The sequence below is a fragment of the Convolutriloba macropyga genome, chromosome 3 (assembly GCF_964194025.1).
Source record: "Convolutriloba macropyga chromosome 3, txConMacr16.3, whole genome shotgun sequence".
In the NCBI taxonomy this organism is placed as follows: Eukaryota; Metazoa; Xenacoelomorpha; order Acoela; family Convolutidae; genus Convolutriloba; species Convolutriloba macropyga.
Genome location: NC_134470.1, coordinates 32,475,537 through 32,495,746, shown reverse-complemented (window position 1 = coordinate 32,495,746; position 20,210 = coordinate 32,475,537). Strand labels below are relative to the sequence as shown.

The following is a 20,210-nucleotide window of genomic DNA, read 5'->3' as shown; positions in this document are numbered from 1 at the left end:
ATTGCTAAAACTGGCATTTATCCTAAATCTCAACCAACCTTCATCTTAAAATAAAATGATTTTCTTGTCTTGTTGATACATCTATTCTCCCTTATCAGTAGGTTATGCAACATGCATGCCTTACATTTTCCCTATTAGTTCCACAACACATCACAACAGACTTATTCACTTCAGCTAGGCTTAGTAGACCAATTTGTGAAACATCGCTAACTACATTTGAGTTTTAATAGTACATCAAAGTATTACTCTATAACTTTTATCAAATTTACGGCATTTGTATTCAAATGAACAAATATGGATAAAACTACTCGAAAGATTACGCAAATTTAAAACTCCTTTCAGTTTATAGATTTAACATTAAAACAACTAATGTAGTGGAAATTCAACACATTCTGTTACGCTTTATCTACAAAATAACTGGTTAGTTGAACCATCGATTTTTGTCTCTATTTATCCCGGCCATCTCACCAAAAATTCTCCTTCAAACAATTCTGGTAACCCGAAATTCAATTAAATTGGTCAATTCACCTTCTAATACTTCTTCAAGGTTTGTTAAATGCAACTAGCTTTCTGTAACTAATATTCTAATACTCACAAACCAAGTTTCTGTGTTTGATCATTGACACCTCATACACCCTCTACCAATTACAATTTGTATAACAATATCAAGCGATTATTCAACTCCAGCACGTTAACGACCAATCGTTAGACAAAAAGAAACTAATTTCAAACGCAAGATTACATACTATGATATGATGAGGCTATCATGATGAAGATTATGAAAACGACTATGCTTCCTCAAATATTTTTTCCTTCCATGCTTGAAGGGATGTCCACCCATCTCCTGAGTGGACCACCATCTCACATCTGGAGGTCTACTCCTCCAGCACCATCTCCTCATTAGCTTCAGCCTTCCCTATCGCTCCTTCCGAATTTTCTGAAGCCACGTTGTCCATCGTGACATTGGGTCTCGACAACCGTTTAAACAGTATCCTCTCAGACAAAATTCCTCCCTTCTGCTGTGGAAGTCAGCCATCGATCTCATCCACGTATAATGCAATACGAATACTGACTGAGACTCCAACATTCTGTTTTAGACTACATCACTTTTGCTATCTACGGGTGGAGACCATACAATTGGTATTCCATGGACTTCCTCGCTTCTGCTTCCAAATTCGTTTAAAGATCCCCAAGAAAAAGAATAAAATTCCTTTCGAGGACCTTGACCCTGATTAACACAGTAAAACACCGCTCCCATTCGAAACCAATGGTCGTCGGAGTCTCTTTCATCCGTCCAAACTTTGCTGTGCCTTATATCTCCCTCATTAATTTTCTGCAATTCCTCTGTCCCTTCGAATCCTGTGTTCAATTGGGGGTCAGCATATCTGACCTCCATTCTACCTGAAGTCATGCCATTAATATTTTCTTATTGTTCCAAGGAACTTCCAGCTTCACTGTCAAGAGTAGACCGAAAGTCCAACTCATCGGTTGCGATCACACTTAACGCACCAGTTGTCAAGTCTGGTTGTGCCTCCTTGACATCTGTATCGTCATTCGAGTCGTCAGTACCGGAGAATTCCCGGCCTTTGCTCATTTCAACCTTCTTTCTGCTTGCTCATTCAAATTGGCAAACTTCCTCAATTACCTCTTTGTATACCTTCCACCAAAACTCACACTTGGCCGTTTACTGAACTTCAAACATCTTTCTTTTCCTGAGGACATTTTTAGCAAAGGGGTTTTTTATTGCTAAAACTACCCTGTGACCGACATCAAGCCTCAACCTTAACCGAAGCCTCTCATTACTACCTCCCAATCTGCTGTGTACCAATCGAATCGTATTAATCAACAGATACTGTAAATCCACCAAGGAATGGAGCTCCTCCCCTCCATCCTCATTTTCCGGCCACTGGTCTTTAACTCTAGACAAGTTCTTTTCCAGTCTGGCCCGGAGCTCGGACCTACTTAAGCACGACTGGTTCTCAAGACCCAATGTACGATTATAACTCCTCTGTAGTTCTTGGCGTTCCTCAAATGAGGCTTGCATGCCTCTATCACTACCTTATTGTGAAAAGCTGTTTTCGCTGTGTCATTAACTGAACAAACTTCAATTACTTCCACTACTTCTATAGAAATGGAGAGTTGATCCCGCTCTCTGCTGGAAACCGCTACACATAAACCCTCGATAGGAATCTCTGATGTGTTTTCCCATTCGAACTCAGCGGCACTAGCTAAGGACAGCACTTGTAATCTGCATTCACCTAAACTGCTCCCTTGATGTACCACTGCAACCATTGATCGGCAGTTATCAGGGACTTGAACATAGTCAGCTCTAGTCTTGCTTGGTTCACTAATTTCAAGAACCCCCGTTGTTTCCCAGCAGAAGTCTACTTCACAACCCCTCAATAGAACTTGAAACCTATCTCGTATATTCAATTTTTGGGGACTCTGGACTACGCTCCTATCATTTTGAAAGTCCACAACTGCCCGTGTACTAGTTTTCAAGTATGCCTGAAACTACTGAAACGCTGTATCCCCTTGTGGATTATTAACTCAACACATCTTTGACCGTTTCACTTTTAAGTCACCCGGGTTGGCACTCCACTCAACATGTCTACAAATTTGTCCAATCCTATTTTTTGAGTTTGTACATCGCCAGGGTCCACAACTAACGCTTACGGGACAATCGGAATCATTGCTTGTGCTTATGACTTTAGTTACGTGTCGAAAAGATTCTTTTTTATCTCTACTAGATACACAACATCGTTTCTCAACTATACATGGGATTTCTTCACTTACGAAGCCAATCTCTTCATCCAAATTAGCTCTGAGATTGTCCTAGGCTAGACATTCTGCAAAATTTCTATATGTGGATTCTATCTCTCTCATATCAATTTCACCGCCTCCTAATAGAGACGAAAACGCAAGCGCCATGAGAGGTACATCCTTAAGGCTTGTCATTTGAGTACATTCAAAGAACTCCGGAGGAAGCTCAGTTTCCTCTTCCTCACTGCTCTCATAGTCCATCACTCATGAAGGAACAGTCATCTCCTTCATTGTTCGCTGATGAACGGTCTACATAGTACTCGAATCCTTCAGGTGTGGCTACTTTCTCGAAAAGAAATTTTCCCTACTCTCCTCTTTTAATCATCTCTTTTCCTTGCTCTCTATATCACGATAAAGCCCTTCCTCCTCTTCGTCTTCAACGTTTGACAGTAACTCTCTATCCCTTCTTTCTTTTCCTTCATCAAACCTGTTGCATTGTCCAACTCTATTACAAACATTTAGCTATCCTCGACACGCTTCTTCATCAAACCTTCCAAATGACTCACTTTCGAATTCTGTAGAATCAATATTTGTCTCGAGCCATTCACTAGGGATCACAACTTTTCCCTGTCTGTTTCTTTGATCTTACTGATGCTAAATACCTACTTGCTCCTCCCTGCTTACTTCTCCCAGCATACTCGGACCTAATTGTTCTGCTTGCTCCTCACATCATTGTAGCAAATCTACCACGTTCTGGAAAATTCTCATTGTTTCATTTTGGTTACTGCATCTTGTTCCCACTATTTTTGAACCAACTTCACTGTGCTCCAAATCTTCCACTGAGTTTTCACTTAAGAAATATTTTATCCTGCCTTCTGCCCGACCATTCTCACTTCCTCCCCTACTTCTACCTTCAGTTGTCTTCCCTAGTGACAGATAGCCTCTTCTTAATGATGTCAAGGTTTTATCCCGACAACATCACTACTTCACCAGTTCCCGACAACCGGAATCTGAAAGGCAAATCCCAAAACCCTTGCAACGCACATCCTCTCAGTAGACTAAGCATTGACGCGATTGCCTGACCATCACTCATTTGTAACACGTTTACAACGTCAAGGCAGTACCTCTTCCAGTCCTCGAACTTCGGAAACCTTTCCGACGGAAAATAATCTACAAGCGGGAACGCACTCCAATCCATGTTTACTGAATAACTATGTACCTCTTTTTCCCTTCTACTTATTCTTGGCGTTCCTCAGCTCTAACTCTTTCTACTCTGTCTAACCGTCCTCTCTGTCTCAAACAATCCCTTAGCCTTTCATTTCTGCTAAGCGCTGTGCCTCCACTCCTATCAGTAGAAACCGTTCCTCTAACAATGACTTATTCTACTTTGCTGCTGTTACTTACTTTGCACTAAAGTCCTGCTGCTGTTGGACCACCACTGGCCTACTTTGCAAACTTCTCTTTGTTCTCTGCCTCAGTGTCAAACTCACTAACTCGTGCTCCTCTAGTTTGAAAAGAAAAAAAACCGCGTAGAAAACCTCTCTCTCTCTCTCTCTCTCTCTCTCTCTCTCTTTCCACTATGTTCCACTCTACTCTACTCTATAATCACAAATCTTACATTCACAACTGTCACTTGCCAAATACCAGCTTACAAACTTCCTGTTTTAACTGTTGATACTCTGAAATGGCCTTCTTTCCTCAAGAACCAAAAACTACTAACAATAACAGTCTTGAATAAATTGCTCTCACTTAGCTTTCCCCCTTTAGACTACCTCTATTTCTAACTTCCCTCTACCTTGCCTCACAAATCTCTTGATCTCGGCAAAAGGCCCTGTAACAACTTTCGCTAAGAAAGGCGACACTCTACTCAATTCTCTGCCCAAACTCAGCGTCACGCAACATGCGCTCTTGACTAAGTCAAAACTAACTCTCCTCTAATCTCAATAAAAACTAATTGTTAACAGTACCCACAGTCGAACTCCAATCAACTGAAACACACTCAATTGCTCCGCACACTTGCACTCTCTCTCTCTCTCAGTGAAGCTTGAACTTGACCCTGTCCACGGGTTTCTTTTTTCTTCTTCACTAGTTGTCGCACAAGTCAATTCTCCTTCACTAGTCAATTACAATAGCAAAGGTCACTATTGTTCATCTGAAACTACCACAGCCGTCAATTCCCCCAGACTGTCATGAGGTCTCAAGCGCCCACCCATGAGCGCCTCTATAGAATTCCGTTTCTTGCTTAGGCTGACTAGCTGGGGACCGACTAGCGCCCAATACTCTAACAAATTGAAAGGTGTGTTTTAATGGCTCTCAGACTTCTATTGGAGGGAACTTTTGTCCCCACTTTGCTCTTGTCGGCTGTAGGTAGGGCGCTTTACTTGGAATAATGATTTGATTTAAGTAAACAAATAACATCAAATGACTGAACAAGAAATATAAAAGATCACAAAATGAAATCAAAAACCAACCAGAGTTTTTTTTATAAAAGATGATTCACAATTTCAAATTTGTAACCAAATTCACAATAAAAGAGCTTATAATCTCTCAGTTCTACAAGCTCTCAATTATACAAGCCACTTGATCTAACTGCGGTTCTCCGGTGTTTTTCGGTGTTCTGATTTCCAATCGCGCAATCAGGTGTTCCGAATTTATCAATTCAGTTCAACTCTCTCAACAAGGTTTTTGTTATCACAACTTCTTTATACATCTACTCCTAAGTTACAGCTCTGTTGTGTTTGCCTTTTAGTAATGTTGTTCTTCTACTCTTGTTTAACTAATCAAGCAACATCGTACAAGAGTGATCAAAACAAAAGAATTTAATCACTTTGCAGTATGGATTACATTATTTATGCTTCTCTTACGTAAATATGTTATGACTTCAAAAGAACAATTGAATGACCTGAATGTCTTCTCTTGAAGCCACTGACTTCCATTCAAGCAATTTAAACTAAAACAAAAGCAGTATCAGACTTATAACGCTACCAATTAATCAATCGGTCAACCTTTCAACTCAAAAAAATTAGCCTTAACTGGAAGTTTAAAGTTTTCCCCATGTTAACTAAAAAAGAGATTCCCAAGAGTGACAACAATCAAAACAATCGGCTCACCAAATTTTGTTCAAATGCAAGCCAATGCTCATGCTAACAATTTGTTGCGGACCGATTTTTGTTTTTCAAGTTGTATCCATTTTATTGCGACATTTTGCGAGAAAAGTAGGATTTCTCAATTTCTACAGATGTCTCCAAATTCGTTTTTTTTGCTAAAATTATTTAATAAATGCGCTGGCAGACGTTGACATGAAATTCAACTGACATATCCTACATGATTACTTCGCAATGAATTTAATAAACTGCTGACAACCAATAAAGAGGACAAAAAGGCTTTTGTTTGTATTCCCGCGTAATTTTTTTTAACAGTTTCCATATATTTGCCGCACTACTGGCATTTCAATTGCGATTGCTACAACATTTTTAAAAAATTCCCACTCTTGACGATTAGCTTCAACAAATTCAGCACTTATCTTCGGTTCTGGATCGTTTTACCTACAAAACAGCAAACAAAACACTTCAAAAAATCAGCGTCTTGAATCTCACCACTTTTTTTTACTGAATATACTGTTCGTCGCTGAATTTTTTGAACACCAAAACTTAAAACATACAACGACGCTCGATAATGTGCGTTCGCACATAAGGTTCAGACTCCGCTCATCCACATTTTTGGCATAATTGCTCACCAAATGAGGAACAGGATGCAGATGAAAGCATCTGTTGAAAGCACCCCGGGTTTTCAATCTCAGCCCAACCTTTTTGTCAGTTAATTTACTTTGCCCACAAAGTTTAAAACATCCCAGTACAGGTTCTATTAGAAGTAAAGAAACAAGGCGGCTCGGTAATGTGCGTTCGCACATAAGGTTCATACTCCGCTCATCCACATTTTTGGCATAATTGTTCACCAAATGAGGAACAGATAGAAAAACACAAAAAGTCAATTATTTTTCGAAAAAATTGGTGTATGAACGAAGAGATAGCCTCCAAAGCAATTAACTCAGTGGAGTAAAGATGTTACCCTAGATTGAGGAGATATGCCAATAATAGGAAAGCGAGTCAAGACGAACAGCAAAATCAAACAACAACAACAATGGTAATTAATTAAATCAAAAATTTACAAAACAAAACCTAATAACAAAGTCAAATTAGCGTCAGAAAAAAACTGATTCTAAACAAAATAACTTGTACTCCAACAGAAACGATCTGCGACCAGTCCGTAATAAGGCTTGGTAACAATTAGAAAATAAAGAAAAAAACTGTAGAGTTGAAAAATTCGCTAATTTTAAAAAAAATTTAATTAAGTAATGAAAACAATTAGAAATCCACAAAAATATCCAAAAGCTTTTCAATTCCCAATTCTTCTGTCAAAAAGAAATAAGAACTGTCGGTATTCAATTTTTTATGCGTTTACAAAAAGAACAACAAATAGACATTAAACAAAAAAATATCAATTAAAACTTACCAGAAAACGCTTTCGGAGGCGTAAAGCCATACTTTGGCCCTCAAAATAGGTTCGATTGCACTTTTGTTGAACAGCGATAGTGTATTATATGACCTCTCATTAAGGAAACCAGGTAACCAGTAGACAGAAAAAGGCAAAATTAAGTAATACCTGTTTTTTTCGGAAAAAAATTATTTCCAAAAACACGAGAGGCATTAAATACGAACTGATAAAGTTAAATAGGTTCGTTTGCTCATCCAAAGGAAGCCCGTTAGACCTGCAATTATCCAAAGTATGTCTTTCGTCTCCAAAAAAGGAACGTCAAATATAACAAAAATCAAATCTTATTTTACTTTTTTTGTGAAAAACCCGTGAAAAGCCGGTAAAGTCAAAACCAATTCTTTGAAAATAAAAGATTTTGTGGCACCAGTCCCTTTTGACACCTAACCGTGACAAAAATGATGTCATAATACGCCTGTAGTTAACAAGACTAGGTAACAATCAGACAATAAAAGATACAAAATTGTGAATTTAAAGTGTTTTTTTAATATCAGAATATCGGCTAATCTCTTCTTCCATGAAAATCCAACGAAACCAGTTCTACGTACAGGAAATTTCACATAAGACTCAAAAGACAAGATAGAAACGACAGTTAAAGACAAAATTAAAAAATTCATTTATTTTCTTCGAGAAAGTAGCGTCGAAGCCGTAAAAAATCATAATCTATATATTTAAGGACTTTAAAAACATCAATTTTGGCTTATTTCGAAAGCCAATAATGTGAAATATGAGCTGTGAATAAGGTGATAATGTGACAAAAGTAGAAAACATGAAAAATGGGCAAACACCTAAAAATGAAAAAAAAAAATTGAACTCCAGTAGTATCAAAGCCAGAAAACCATAGCTCAATGCGTAAAACCACAATAATGTTTGAATTTGAAATCAGTAGAAAAAAAGCACTCTTTTATTGCTAACACTAAGCTACAAATTGAACAAATTAAGAGAAAATGGAGGCAAAGTTCAATAAGCCATTTTTTATTTAAGAATCAAATATTTTAAAAGTCAAAACGACCATAAGCTTTCAAGCAATAAACTAGATAAATCAATTTGGAACTGATTGGGAAGCCAATTTGGCCTATCACTAGTGAGCTTTGGTTTTATATGTGCTGTTATATAATTAATATAAAAAGATTATTTAAATAAAAAAGACCGACTGATTACAATCTGAACTATTTTTGGATTGTAACAGTCCAAGATTGGTCCTAGACTAGCCCTGCTAATGCTGTTTGGCCTTTAAGAACACTTAATTTCTCGAATATCATAGATATACATATTTTGTTAGTTAAAATATCAATTAAAAAAGCTGCGTTTTTGATAATCAACGAATAAATTTAGCGAAAAAACGGCTAAGTTTTAATTACAGAGCACTCTTAAGTCAAATTGAAGTAGACATAGCCGCTTTTTGAGTCCACAATGGTTGTGTCAGTGCTGTTAGGTCATGCACCTCCTACAATTTAAATCAAAGTGGACTAAAGAAACTTAATTCTTGCTGTTTTCGATGAAAATGTCTGAACTTTGTGAAATATTTAGCCAGAGTTTTTGAAAAAAAATAAATAAGAATAGCCGACAATATTTTTTGTCTTTAAAAATGAAATCAACGACATTTTCATGAAAAATTTTCACAAATTTAAGCAAAATTGGCGTGTTTCTAGTCAAACATTCTGAAAAATGTGAATAAAATCAACGGAATTCACTCTTTTTTCTCCAAAGTTTAAATCTCGATAACTGCCTGTAAATAACGAAAATCAAAAAAAAAATTAATTCCATTTTCTTCGCTGGACAAGCTTTCTAATGATACCAGTCTCAACTCTCTACAATGAATATATCGATCGGCCAAAATTGTCTGAACACAAAAAACCGATTTGAGTATATAGTTCCTCCCTCCATCAAGAGGGGTCGGAACAATAAAAGGTATTACGTGAAAATTGTGTTTTATATTAAAAAAACTCAGATTTATAAAATAGGCACATGCATAAGTTAAATCGCCTCGTTATAATTGCGAATGTTCCTTCGGTGCTGTTTTATTAACACTGTCACTCCTGAAAGAAACAGAACTCGATTTTGAGTTGAAAGGATTTTACACAACTGTTTATCGATTTTTTCTCCTTTCTTCTCCAAATTGGTAAGAAATAATTAATACTCCGTAATCAAAGTAAAATAAAGTTAGTAAAGCTACTACTAATCGACCCTATAATAGAAATTGTCAATTTGTAACAATTTCAATGACTTCTCCCGTTTGCGTTAGACAAAAACCACGAAAACCCAAAGATTTTTTGGTACCATTATGTATTTTCTTTTTTTAGAAAGTAAAGAATCGTCCGTTTATTTGGTTTTTGAAATTTGGAGTTCTTTCCTTGGCGTGTAGGGGTTCAGACGTACGACACTCTATGTACGTCATTGAAATTTGTAACTATTTCAATGACTTCTCCCGTTTGTTCAGTTTGCGTTACACAAAAACCACGAAAACCCAAAGAGTTTTTGGTACCATTATGCATTTTCTGTTTTAGAAAGTAAAGAATCGTCCGTTTATTTGGTTTTTGAAATTTGGAGTTCTTTCCTTGGCGTGTAGGGGTTCAGACGTACGACACTCTCTGTACGTTTGGACACAAACGTTGGAAGTCGTTTGACTCTTCAAATGTAAGAAATTGTCAGCATGTTTGTTATCAGGTAAAACTTAATGGCGTATTCTCTGATTGTGAAATTTTGAACCACGGTGTGCCACACGGAACTATTTTGGGACCACTCATTTTTCTTTTATATGTGAACGATTTCTCATCTAATAAAAGAACAACGGAAAAGGTATTTCAATTCGCAGATGACACAAGTAATCTCTGTTGTGGAGAGAAAGGTAGCTTATATGGAAAAGTCACGGAAATTTTACAAAAAATAGAAGAATATGTAGAGATGAACAAACTAACTTTGAATACAAACAAAACCGAATTAATATTTTTCTCGCGCGATAATTCCGATTTCGGATCTAATTTTCAAAAACACGAAGTTCTCACAACACAAAAAATTTGCAGATATCTTGGTATTCAAATTGAAAGGAATCTTAGTTTCGATGAGCAGCTGAATAAAGCCTTGAGAAAAATGGCTCATGCTATAAGATCACTTTTCATTATAATACATCAAGTTCCACTGAACGCGCGCATTCTTCTTTTAAAATCACTTGTGCTTTCACACTTATCATTTTCGGCAATCTTTTTTTCAAACTTTATCTGCAAAAAAACCTAAAACGCCTTAACCGACAGATTAACTGGGCTATAAAGGTGTGCTTTCTACGCAAAAAGTATGACAAAGCGAGAGATCTATTAATCCAGACAAAGACTCTACCAGCTGAGCTAATAATAGCAAAAATGTCGCTAATCAAATTTCATTATGATATCGCTAGGCCAGAAAGTTCTGAAAATTTTCACGGGTATCTGAGTCTTCATCAAAATACTCGAACAAAACAATTCAAAATTAGTCAAAATGCCAAAACCAGCTTTGGAATGAATTCGATTGTTCGTCAATGCGTACAAAAATGGAATAAGTTACCACGTTGGTTCGGTTTGGCAAAACATGGAAACGTTTTTAAGAAAACGTTGAATTATTTCTTGCTCTGACAACATGAAAAAATTCCTTTGAATAGTAACGTAGGAGCTTTTAAAAGTTATTTTTATTTTTAGGAAGGAAACAATCGAAAGAAATTTTTATATGTGATTCTTTAAGAAAAATGTTGATGTTTTATATTATTTTGTTTGAATGATTTGAAATATTTTTTGATTTAGGTATATTTAACCGTATGGTTATAATTTTAATTTAGTTGTTGCAAAAAGAATGTGGAATAAAAAACGAAATTTCCAATTTATTGAATATATATTTTTTCAACGAGCTAATGAAAAAAACTCAAAAAGTGCAAAACCTTGTGATAAATTTTCCCCAGGAGTGCATTTGAAATTCCTATAAATCGAACAGTATCATAACTTTGATTAATTTTCAAGCAACATACACGACTCCTAATGGAAGAAATTTTCCCCTTCTTTTGTTTTAAACTGAACATACCGATAATATCTTACGTTCTTTAAAACAAACAGACAAAAGCGTTTCTTAGGACAGAAGGTATGGCCTATGTTCATGTTACTAAATACTAGTAACCAGTGAAGCGAGAAAAGATTTAAACTTGGAGAATTACCGTTGTCCGTCCACTGGGCTCCAGGCAGATAGTAGTTAGGGTAAATAAAGCTGGCAATTTGTGCACCATCACGGAATATTATGTAATCCAGGGACCAACCGAAGTCTACAGCAGTGATTGTCAACTTCACATATGATGCGGTATGCCCAAACTCTGCCAAAATGACTCCATTTGGACCTAAGTTGAGGACAGCTAAATGCATTACCATATAGATTGCGTTACAGACGTACCAACTGTTGACTAAGACTTGACTCAAGACTTGTCAAATCCTATGATTTGATTCAGGACTTGGCCAGAAGTCTCACTATGTCATTTTTAACGCACGAAGCCGCCCGCGTGTGTCCCTCTTCGGTCTGGACGTAATTGATTCCGTCTTGGACCTGAACCTGAGAGCAGTCCAAATATAAGAGATAGAATGATTTAGATGCATCGCGCTTGAGTTTTTGAACTCCCGATTTTATTAACGAATCATATGGTATATCCGAATCTGAATCAAAGCTGAATTCGTTTCGAAAAAATTTAATATTCCAGAAAAGAGATTTTTTTTGAGAAGTATGCAAAAGATATAGTTGATTGGCTACAAATCCTTCAGGATATACAAACTGCGCATTTTTGATTAACCGTATTTTGCATTCAAGATCGCCCACGATCCATTACAGTTCATTGAATGCCTGGCTGATTCGTGAATTTGATTTACGTACAATAACCCTAACTAAATTGCCCTAAATACTTAGCTGCTTTAAAACAGTTGTCTCAGCAATTTCGTCATAAAAACTTCTAAGCAGTGAAGCTATATGTCCTCCTTTGTTGACCAAAATTGAAAAATATATATTTAACTGTATACGAGGCAGTTTTTCATTAAAAAATCGTGGTACACTTTTTATTTAACGTAGATGGCAACTGTATGGCGGCCAATATATGATGATTGAGCAAAAACACATTTCCCGGAGGTTGGTGGCAGAGTAAATCAGCGCTGAATCAGTATAGAGACATTCTATTTTTAAGGATGGCCAGTACTCTGTTCATGTCCCAATTTACACCGCCTAGTCTTGATTTTTGGGTAAAGTTTCCAGCTTGAAAAATAATATGCCCAGTTTAACTCCCGCCAACAGACTTTGATTTATATGCGATTCGAACTTCCGCGTGGGTACTTGTAACATTTAATTTGCGTAGCAAGTGTAAACACTAAACTAATTGGGCTTTGTGGTAATTGCTTACAAATTAGCTTATATATAAAAACTGTGTACACTACTATGGCAATAGGCTACAAAAGTATGATATTACTCTGCTCAGACTTAATTTCAGGGATATGAGTAATTATCAGACTGCGCAGGTTTAGCTTGGGCAGATAAGTTTAGCTTGGGCTAACTCCATGACCTCAATATAAACATAATGAAGAAGAACGCGCATAAAGAATCTTAAAATATTCTGGAGATGCAATGTTTGAGAACTGAATTAAGTTTTTACACTTGAAATGCGCTGGTTCAGCGCTGAAACGCTCTGAGACTCAAGTTCGGGTTCTTCAAGCTTTTAAAATAGTTGTTATTGTCATTACTATCTGTTCTGAGGTGTACTACAACAAATTTTGACGGATGATGTTTCTAGGATTTCAAAATTTTAAATGTGGAACTTTTATGCTTACCAGTTTTACATGTCTCCGTTGTAAATGCATAGTTTGGTTAAAATCCGGGTTGACCATCATAACAAGTGCCTGGTGAGAATTCGAGGAAAATAGAAAAAGATGACTCGATCCTAGTAGTCATATAAAAGTATATACGGAAAAATGAAAACTGATTATCAGAAACATCATCCTTTCGCACGTGTAATTTGTGTGAAAGTAAAAGGCTATGATGTATTATATTATCCAGTTTTCGATTTCCTATATATATATATATATATATATATATATATATATATATTTATATATATATATATATATATATATATTCCAAAACTTTCAGCAATTTTTCTGTATGTGATTGGCGTGTGTGTGTATTTGTATGGCTGTGTGTATGTGTAAGTGTTTGTGTGTGTGGTTGTGTGTGTATGTGTGTGTGTGGATGTGTTTGTATGCGTGTACGGGTGTTTGTGTGTGTATGTGTTTGTGGTTGTGTGTGAGCATATGTGTGTGTATGTGTGTGTATATGTGTGGGTGTGTGTGTATGTACGTGTGTGGATATGTGTGTGTGTGTGTGTGTGTGTGTGTGGGTGTGCGTGTATGTGTGTATGTGTGTATGTGTGTGGGTGTCGGTGTGTATGTGGATGTGTTTGTATGTGTGTGTGTGGGTGTGTGTGTATGTGTGTGTATGTGTGTGTGGATGTGTGTATGTGTGTTTGGGTGTGTGCGTATGTGTGTGTACGTGTGTGCGCGTGTTTGTGTGTGTATGCGTTTCTGGGCGTGTGTGTGCATATATATGTGTGTGTGTGTGGGTGTGTGTATGTTGGTGTGGATGTGTGTGTATGTGTGTGTGGGTCTGTGTGTATGTGTGCGTGTATGTGTGTGTTGATATGTTTGTGTATGTGTGTTTGTGGGTGTGTGTATGTGTATGTGTGTGCGGTTGTGTGTGCCTGTGTGCGGGTGTGTGTGTGTGTATGTGTTTGTGTGTGTGGGTGTGTGAGTGTGTGTGGTTATGTTTGTGTGTGAGTGTGTGTGTGTGTGCGTGTTTGTGTGTACGTTTGTGTATATGTGTGTGTATGTGTATGTATGTGCGTGTAAATGCTTAGTATGATTTAAATCCGGGTTGACCATCATAAAATGTGCCTGGTGAGAATTCGAGCAAAAAAATGACTCGATCCTAATAGTCATGTAAAAGTACATACGAAAATTGAAAACTGCTTATCATAAAACATCATCCTTTCACACGTGTAATATTTGTGAAAGTGAAAAACTATGATGTATTGCAATATCCAACTTCAATTTCCTATATATATTTATATATATTTATATATATATATATATATATATATACATATATATATATATTTATATATATATATATATATATATATATATATATATATATATATATATTTATATAAAGAACAATATTTTCAGCATTTTTTCTGTATGTGATTGGCGTGTGTGTGTATCTGTGTGGCTGTGTGTGTATGTGTGAGTGTGTGTGTGTGGATGTGTGTGTATGTGTGTGTGTGGATGAGTGTGTATGTGTCTGCGGGGGTTTGTGTGTGTATGTGTTTGTGTGTGTATGTGATCATTTGTGTGTGTATCTGTGTGTATGTGTGTGTATGTGTGTGTGGATTTGTCTGTATGTGTGTGTGTGTGGATATGTGTGTGTGGGTGTGTGCATGTGTATGTGTGTGTGTGGGTGAGTGTGTGTGTTTATGTGTGTACGTGTGTGCGCGTGTTTGTGTGTGTATGCGTTTCTGGGTGTGTGTGTGCATATGTGTGTGTGTGTGTGGGTTTGTATGTGTGTGTATGTGTGTGTGGATATGTTTGTGTATGTGTGTATGTGAGTGTGTTTGTATGTGTATGTGTGTATGTGTGGGTCTGTGTGTGTCTGTGTGCGGGTGTGTGTGTATGTGTGTGTGAGGATGTGTGTGTATGTGTGGGAATGGGTGTGAGTGTGTATGTGTGTGTATGTGTGTGTGTGTGCATATGTGTGTGTATGTGTGTGTGGGTGTGTGTGTGTGCGTGTTGTTATGTGTGTGTGTGTGTGTGGGTGTGTGTGTATGTGTGTGTGCGGGTGTGTGTGTGTATGTGTGTGTGGGTGTGTGTGTGTGTGTGGTTATGTGAGTGTGTGTGTGTGTGTGTGTTTGTGTGCGTGTTTGTGTGTATGTTTGTGTATATGTGTGCGTATGTGTATGTATGTGCGTGTAAATGCTTAGTATGATTTAAATCCGGGTTGACCATCATAAAAAGTGCCTGGTGAGAATTCGAGGAAAATTATGACTCGATCCTAATAGTCATATATAGGTATACACGAAAACTGAAACCTGATTATCATAAAACATCATCCTTTCACGCGTGTAATATTTGTGAAAGTGAAAAGCTATGATGTATTATAATATCCACTTTCAATTTCCTCTATATATATATATATATATAAATATTTCTATAATACATACAAATCAATTATGAACTGGTTTTCCAATATTTTCAGCATTTTTTCTGTATGTGATTGGCGTGTGTGTGTAATTTTGTGGCTGTTTGTGTATGTGTGAGTGTGTGTGTGTGTGGATGTGTGTGTATGTGTGTGTGGATGAGTGTGTCTGCGGGGGTTTGTGTGTATATGTGTTTGTGTGTGTATGTGATCATATGTGTGTGTATCTGTGTGTATGTGTGTGTGTATCTGTGTGTGGATTTGTGTGTATGTGTGTGTGGATGTGTCTGTATGTGTGTGTGTGTGGATATGTGTGTGTGGGTGTGTGTATGTGTATGTGTGTGTGTGGGTGTGTGTGCGTGAGGATGTGTTTTGTATGTTTGGTATGGGTGTGTGTGTTGAAATGTGTGTGTATGTGTGTGTGGATGTGTGTGTGTGTGTGTGTGTGTGTTTATGTGTGTACGTGTGTGCGCGTGTTTGTGTGTGTATGCGTTTCTGGGTGTGTGTGTGTGCATATGTGTGTGTGTGTGTGGGTGTGTGTATGTGTGTATGTGTGTGTGTGGATATGTTTGTTCATATGTGTATGTGAGTGTGTTTGTAGGTGTATGTGTGTGTGTGTGTGTGCGTCTGTGTGTGTCTGTGTGCGGGTGTGTGTATGTGTGTGTGAGGATGTGTGTGTATGTGTGGGAATGGGTGTGTGTGTATGTGTGTGTGCATATGTGTGTGTATGTGTGTGTGGGTGTGTGTGTGTGTGTGTGTTGTTATGTGTGTGTGTGTGGGTGTGTGTATGTGTATGTGCGGGTGTGTGTGTGTATGTGTGTGTGGGTGTGTGTGTGTGTGGGTGGTTATGTGAGTGTGTGAGTGTGTGTGTGTGTGCGTGTTTGTGTGTAAGTTTGTGTATATGTGTGTGTATGTGTATGTATGTGCGTGTAAATGCTTAGTATGATTTAAATCCGGGTTGACCATCATAAAAAGTGCCTGGTGAGAATTCGAGGAAAAATATGACTCGATCCTAATAGTCATATATAAGTATACACGACAATTGAAAACTGATTATCATAAAACATCATCCTTTCACGCGTGTAATATTTGTGAAAGTGAAAAGCTATGATGTATTATAATATCCACTTTCAATTTCCTCTATATATTTATATATAATTATTTCTATAATACATACAAATCAATTATGAACTGGTTTTCCAATATTTTTAGCATTTTTTCTGTATGTGATTGGTGTGTGTGTGTGTATTTGTGTGGCTGTGTGTGTATGTGTGAGTGTGTGTGTGTGTGTATGTGTGTGTGGATGAGTGTGTATGTGTGTGCGGGCGTTTGTATGTGTATGTGTTTGTGTGTGCATGTGATCATATGTGTGTGTGTATCTGTGTGTATGTCTGTGGGTGTGTGTGTGTGTATGTGTGTGTGTGGTTGTGTGTGTATGTGTGTGTGGGTGCGGTGTGTGTATGTGTATGTGTATGTGTGTGCGGGCGTTTGTATGTGTATGTGTTTGTGTGTGCATGTGATCATATGTGTGTGTGTATCTGTGTGTATGTCTGTGGGTGTGTGTGTGTGTGTATGTGTGTGTTTGGGTGTGTGTGCATGTGTGCGTGAGGATGTGTTTGTATGTTTGGGTATGGGTGCGTGTGTATAATTGTGTGAGTGTGTGTGTGTGTTTGTTTGTGTATATGTGTGTGTCTGTGGGTGTGCGTGTGTGTGTGTGGGAATGTTTGTATGTGTATGAGCGTGTGTGGGTGTGTGAGTGTGTCTGTGTGCGGGTGTATGTGTATGTGTGTGTGAGGATGTGTGTGTATGTGTGGGAATGGGTGTGTGTGTATGAGTGTGTATGTGTGTGTGAATATGTGGGTCTGTATGTGTGTGTGGATGTGTGTATGTGTCTTTGGGTGTGTGTGTATGTGTGTGTACGTGTGTGCGCGTGTTTGTGAGTGTATGCGTTTCTGGGCGTGTGTGTGCATATATATATATATATATATGTGTGTGTGTGGGTGTGTGTATGTGTGTGTGGATGTGTCTGTATGTGTGTGTGGGTCTGTGTGTATGTGTGCGTGAATGTGTGTGTTGATATGTTTGTGTATGTGGGTTTGTGGGTGTGTGTATGTGTATGTGTGTGCGGGTGTGTGTGTCTGTGTGCGGGTGTGTGTGTGTATGTGTATGTGTGTGTGTGTGTGGGTGTGTGTGTGTGTGTGTGGTTATGTGTGTGTGTGTGAGTGTGTGTGTGTGCGCGTGTTTGTGTGTATGTTTGAGTATATGTGTGTGTGTATGTATGTGCGTGTAAATGCTTAGTGTGATTTAAATCCGGGTTGACCATCATAAAAAGTGCCTGGTGAGAATTCGAGCAAAAAAATGACTCGACCCTAATAGTCATGTAAAAGTATATACGAAAATTGAAAACTGCTTATCATAAAACATCATCCTTTCACACGTGTAATATTTGTGAAAGTGAAAAACTATGATGTATTGCAATATCCACTTTCAATTTCCTATATATATTTATATATATATATATATATATATATATATATATATTTATATATATATATATATATATATATATATATAAAGACCAATATTTTCAGCATTTTTTCTGTATGTGATTGGCGTGTGTGTGTATCTGTGTGGCTGTGTGTGTATGTGTGAGTGTGTGTGTGTGTGTGTGGATGTGTGTGTATGTGTGTGTGGATGAGTGTGTATGTGTCTGCGGGGGTTTGTGTGTGTATGTGTTTGTGTGTGTATGTGATCATATGTGTGTGTATCTGTGTGTATGTGTGTGTATGTGTGTGTGGATTTGTGTGTATGTGTGTGTGGATGTGTCTGTATGTGTGTTTGTGGATATGTGTGTGTGGGTGTGTGCATGTGTATGTGTGTGTGTGTGTGGGTGTGTGTGAGGATGTAATTTGTATGTGTGTGTGTGGATGTGTGTGTGTGTTTATGTGTGTACGTGTATGCGCGTGTTTGTGTTTGTATGCGTTTCTGGGTGTGTGTGTGCATATATGTGTGTGTGTTTGTGTGGGTGTGTGTATGTGTGTGTGGATATGTTTGTGTATGTGTGTATGTGAGTGTGTTTGTATGTGTATGTGTGTGTGTGGGTCTGTGTGTGTCTGTGTGCGGGTGTGTGTGTATGTGTGTGTGAGGATGTGTGTGTATGTGTGGGAATGGGTGTGAGTGTGTATGTGTGTGTATGTGTGTGTGCATATGTGTGTGTATGTGTGTGTGGGTGTGTGTGTGTGTTGTTATGTGTGTGTGTGTGTGGGTGTGTGTGTATGTGTGTGTGCGGGTGTGTGTGTATGTGTGTGTGGGTGTGTGTGTGGTTATGTGAGTCTGTGAGTGTGTGTGTGTGCGTGTTTGTGTGTATGTTTGTGTATATGTGTGTGTATGTGTATGTATGTGCATGTAAATGCTTAGTAAGATTTAAATCCGGGTTGACCATCATAAAAAGTGCCTGGTGAGAATTCGAGGAAAATTATGACTCGATCCTAATAGTCATATATAGGTATACACGAAAATTGAAACCTGATTATCGTAAAACATCATCCTTTCACGCGTGTAATATTTGTGAAAGTGAAAAGCTTTGATGTATTATAATATCCACTTTCAATTTCCTCTATATATTTATATATAAATATTTCTATAATACATACAAATCAATTATGAACTGGTTTTCCAATATTTTCAGCGTTTTTTCTGTATGTGATTGGCGTGTGTGTGTATTTTTGTGGCTGTTTGTGTATGTGTGAGTGTGTGGGTGTGTGTGGATGTGTGTGTATGTGTGTGTGTGGATGAGTGTGTATGTGTCTGCGGGGGTTTGTGTGTGTATGTGTTTGTGTGTGTATGTGATCATATGTGTGTGTATCTGTGTGTATGTGTGTGTATGTGTGTGTGGATTTGTGTGTATGTGTGTGTGGATGTGTCTGTATGTGTGTGTGTGTGGATATGTGTGTGTGGGTGTGTGTATGTGTATGTGTGTGTGTGGGTGTGTGTGTGTGTGTGAGGATGTGTTTTGTATGTTTGGTATGGGTGTGTGTGTTGATATGTGTGTGTATGTGTGTGTGGATGTGTGTGTGTGTTTATGTGTGTACGTGTGTGCGCGTGTTTGTGTGTGTATGCGTTTCTGGGTGTGTGTGTGCATATGTGTGTGTGTGTGTGTGTGTGTGTGTGTGGGTGTGTATGTGTGTATGTGTGTGTGTGGATATGTTTGTGTATGTGTGTATGTGAGTGTGTTTGTATGTGTATGTGTGTGTGTGGGTCTGTGTGTGTCTGTGTGCGGGTGTGTGTGTATGTGTGTGTGGGTGTGTGTGTGTGTGTGTGTGGGGTTATGTGAGTGTGTGAGTGTGTGTGTGTGTGCGTGTTTGTGTGTATGTTTGTGTATATGTGTGTGTATGTGTATGTATGTGCGTGTAAATGCTTAGTATGATTTAAATCCGCGTTGACCATCATAAAAAGTGCCTGGTGAGAATTCGAGGAAAAATATGACTCGATCCTAATAGTCATATATAAGTATACACGACAATTGAAAACTGATTATCATAAAACATCATCCTTTCACGCGTGTAATATTTGTGAAAGTGAAAAGCTATGATGTATTATAATATCCACTTTCAATTTCCTCTATATATTTATATACAATTATTTCTATAAAACATACAAAT

General features: G+C 37.8%; 1 protein-coding gene across 2 annotated transcripts in view; it reads right to left on the bottom strand.

Annotated features, from left to right (window-relative positions):
- Nucleotides 1-20,210, bottom strand: part of LOC142336156 (uncharacterized) — a 154,314-nt gene that overhangs the window by 55,877 nt on the left and 78,227 nt on the right. For both annotated transcript variants that reach the window (XM_075384755.1, XM_075384756.1), the window contains one exon: nt 11,489-11,665. In XM_075384755.1, the coding sequence (XP_075240870.1) occupies nt 11,489-11,665 (177 nt within the window). The remainder of the gene's footprint in view (nt 1-11,488; nt 11,666-20,210) is intronic.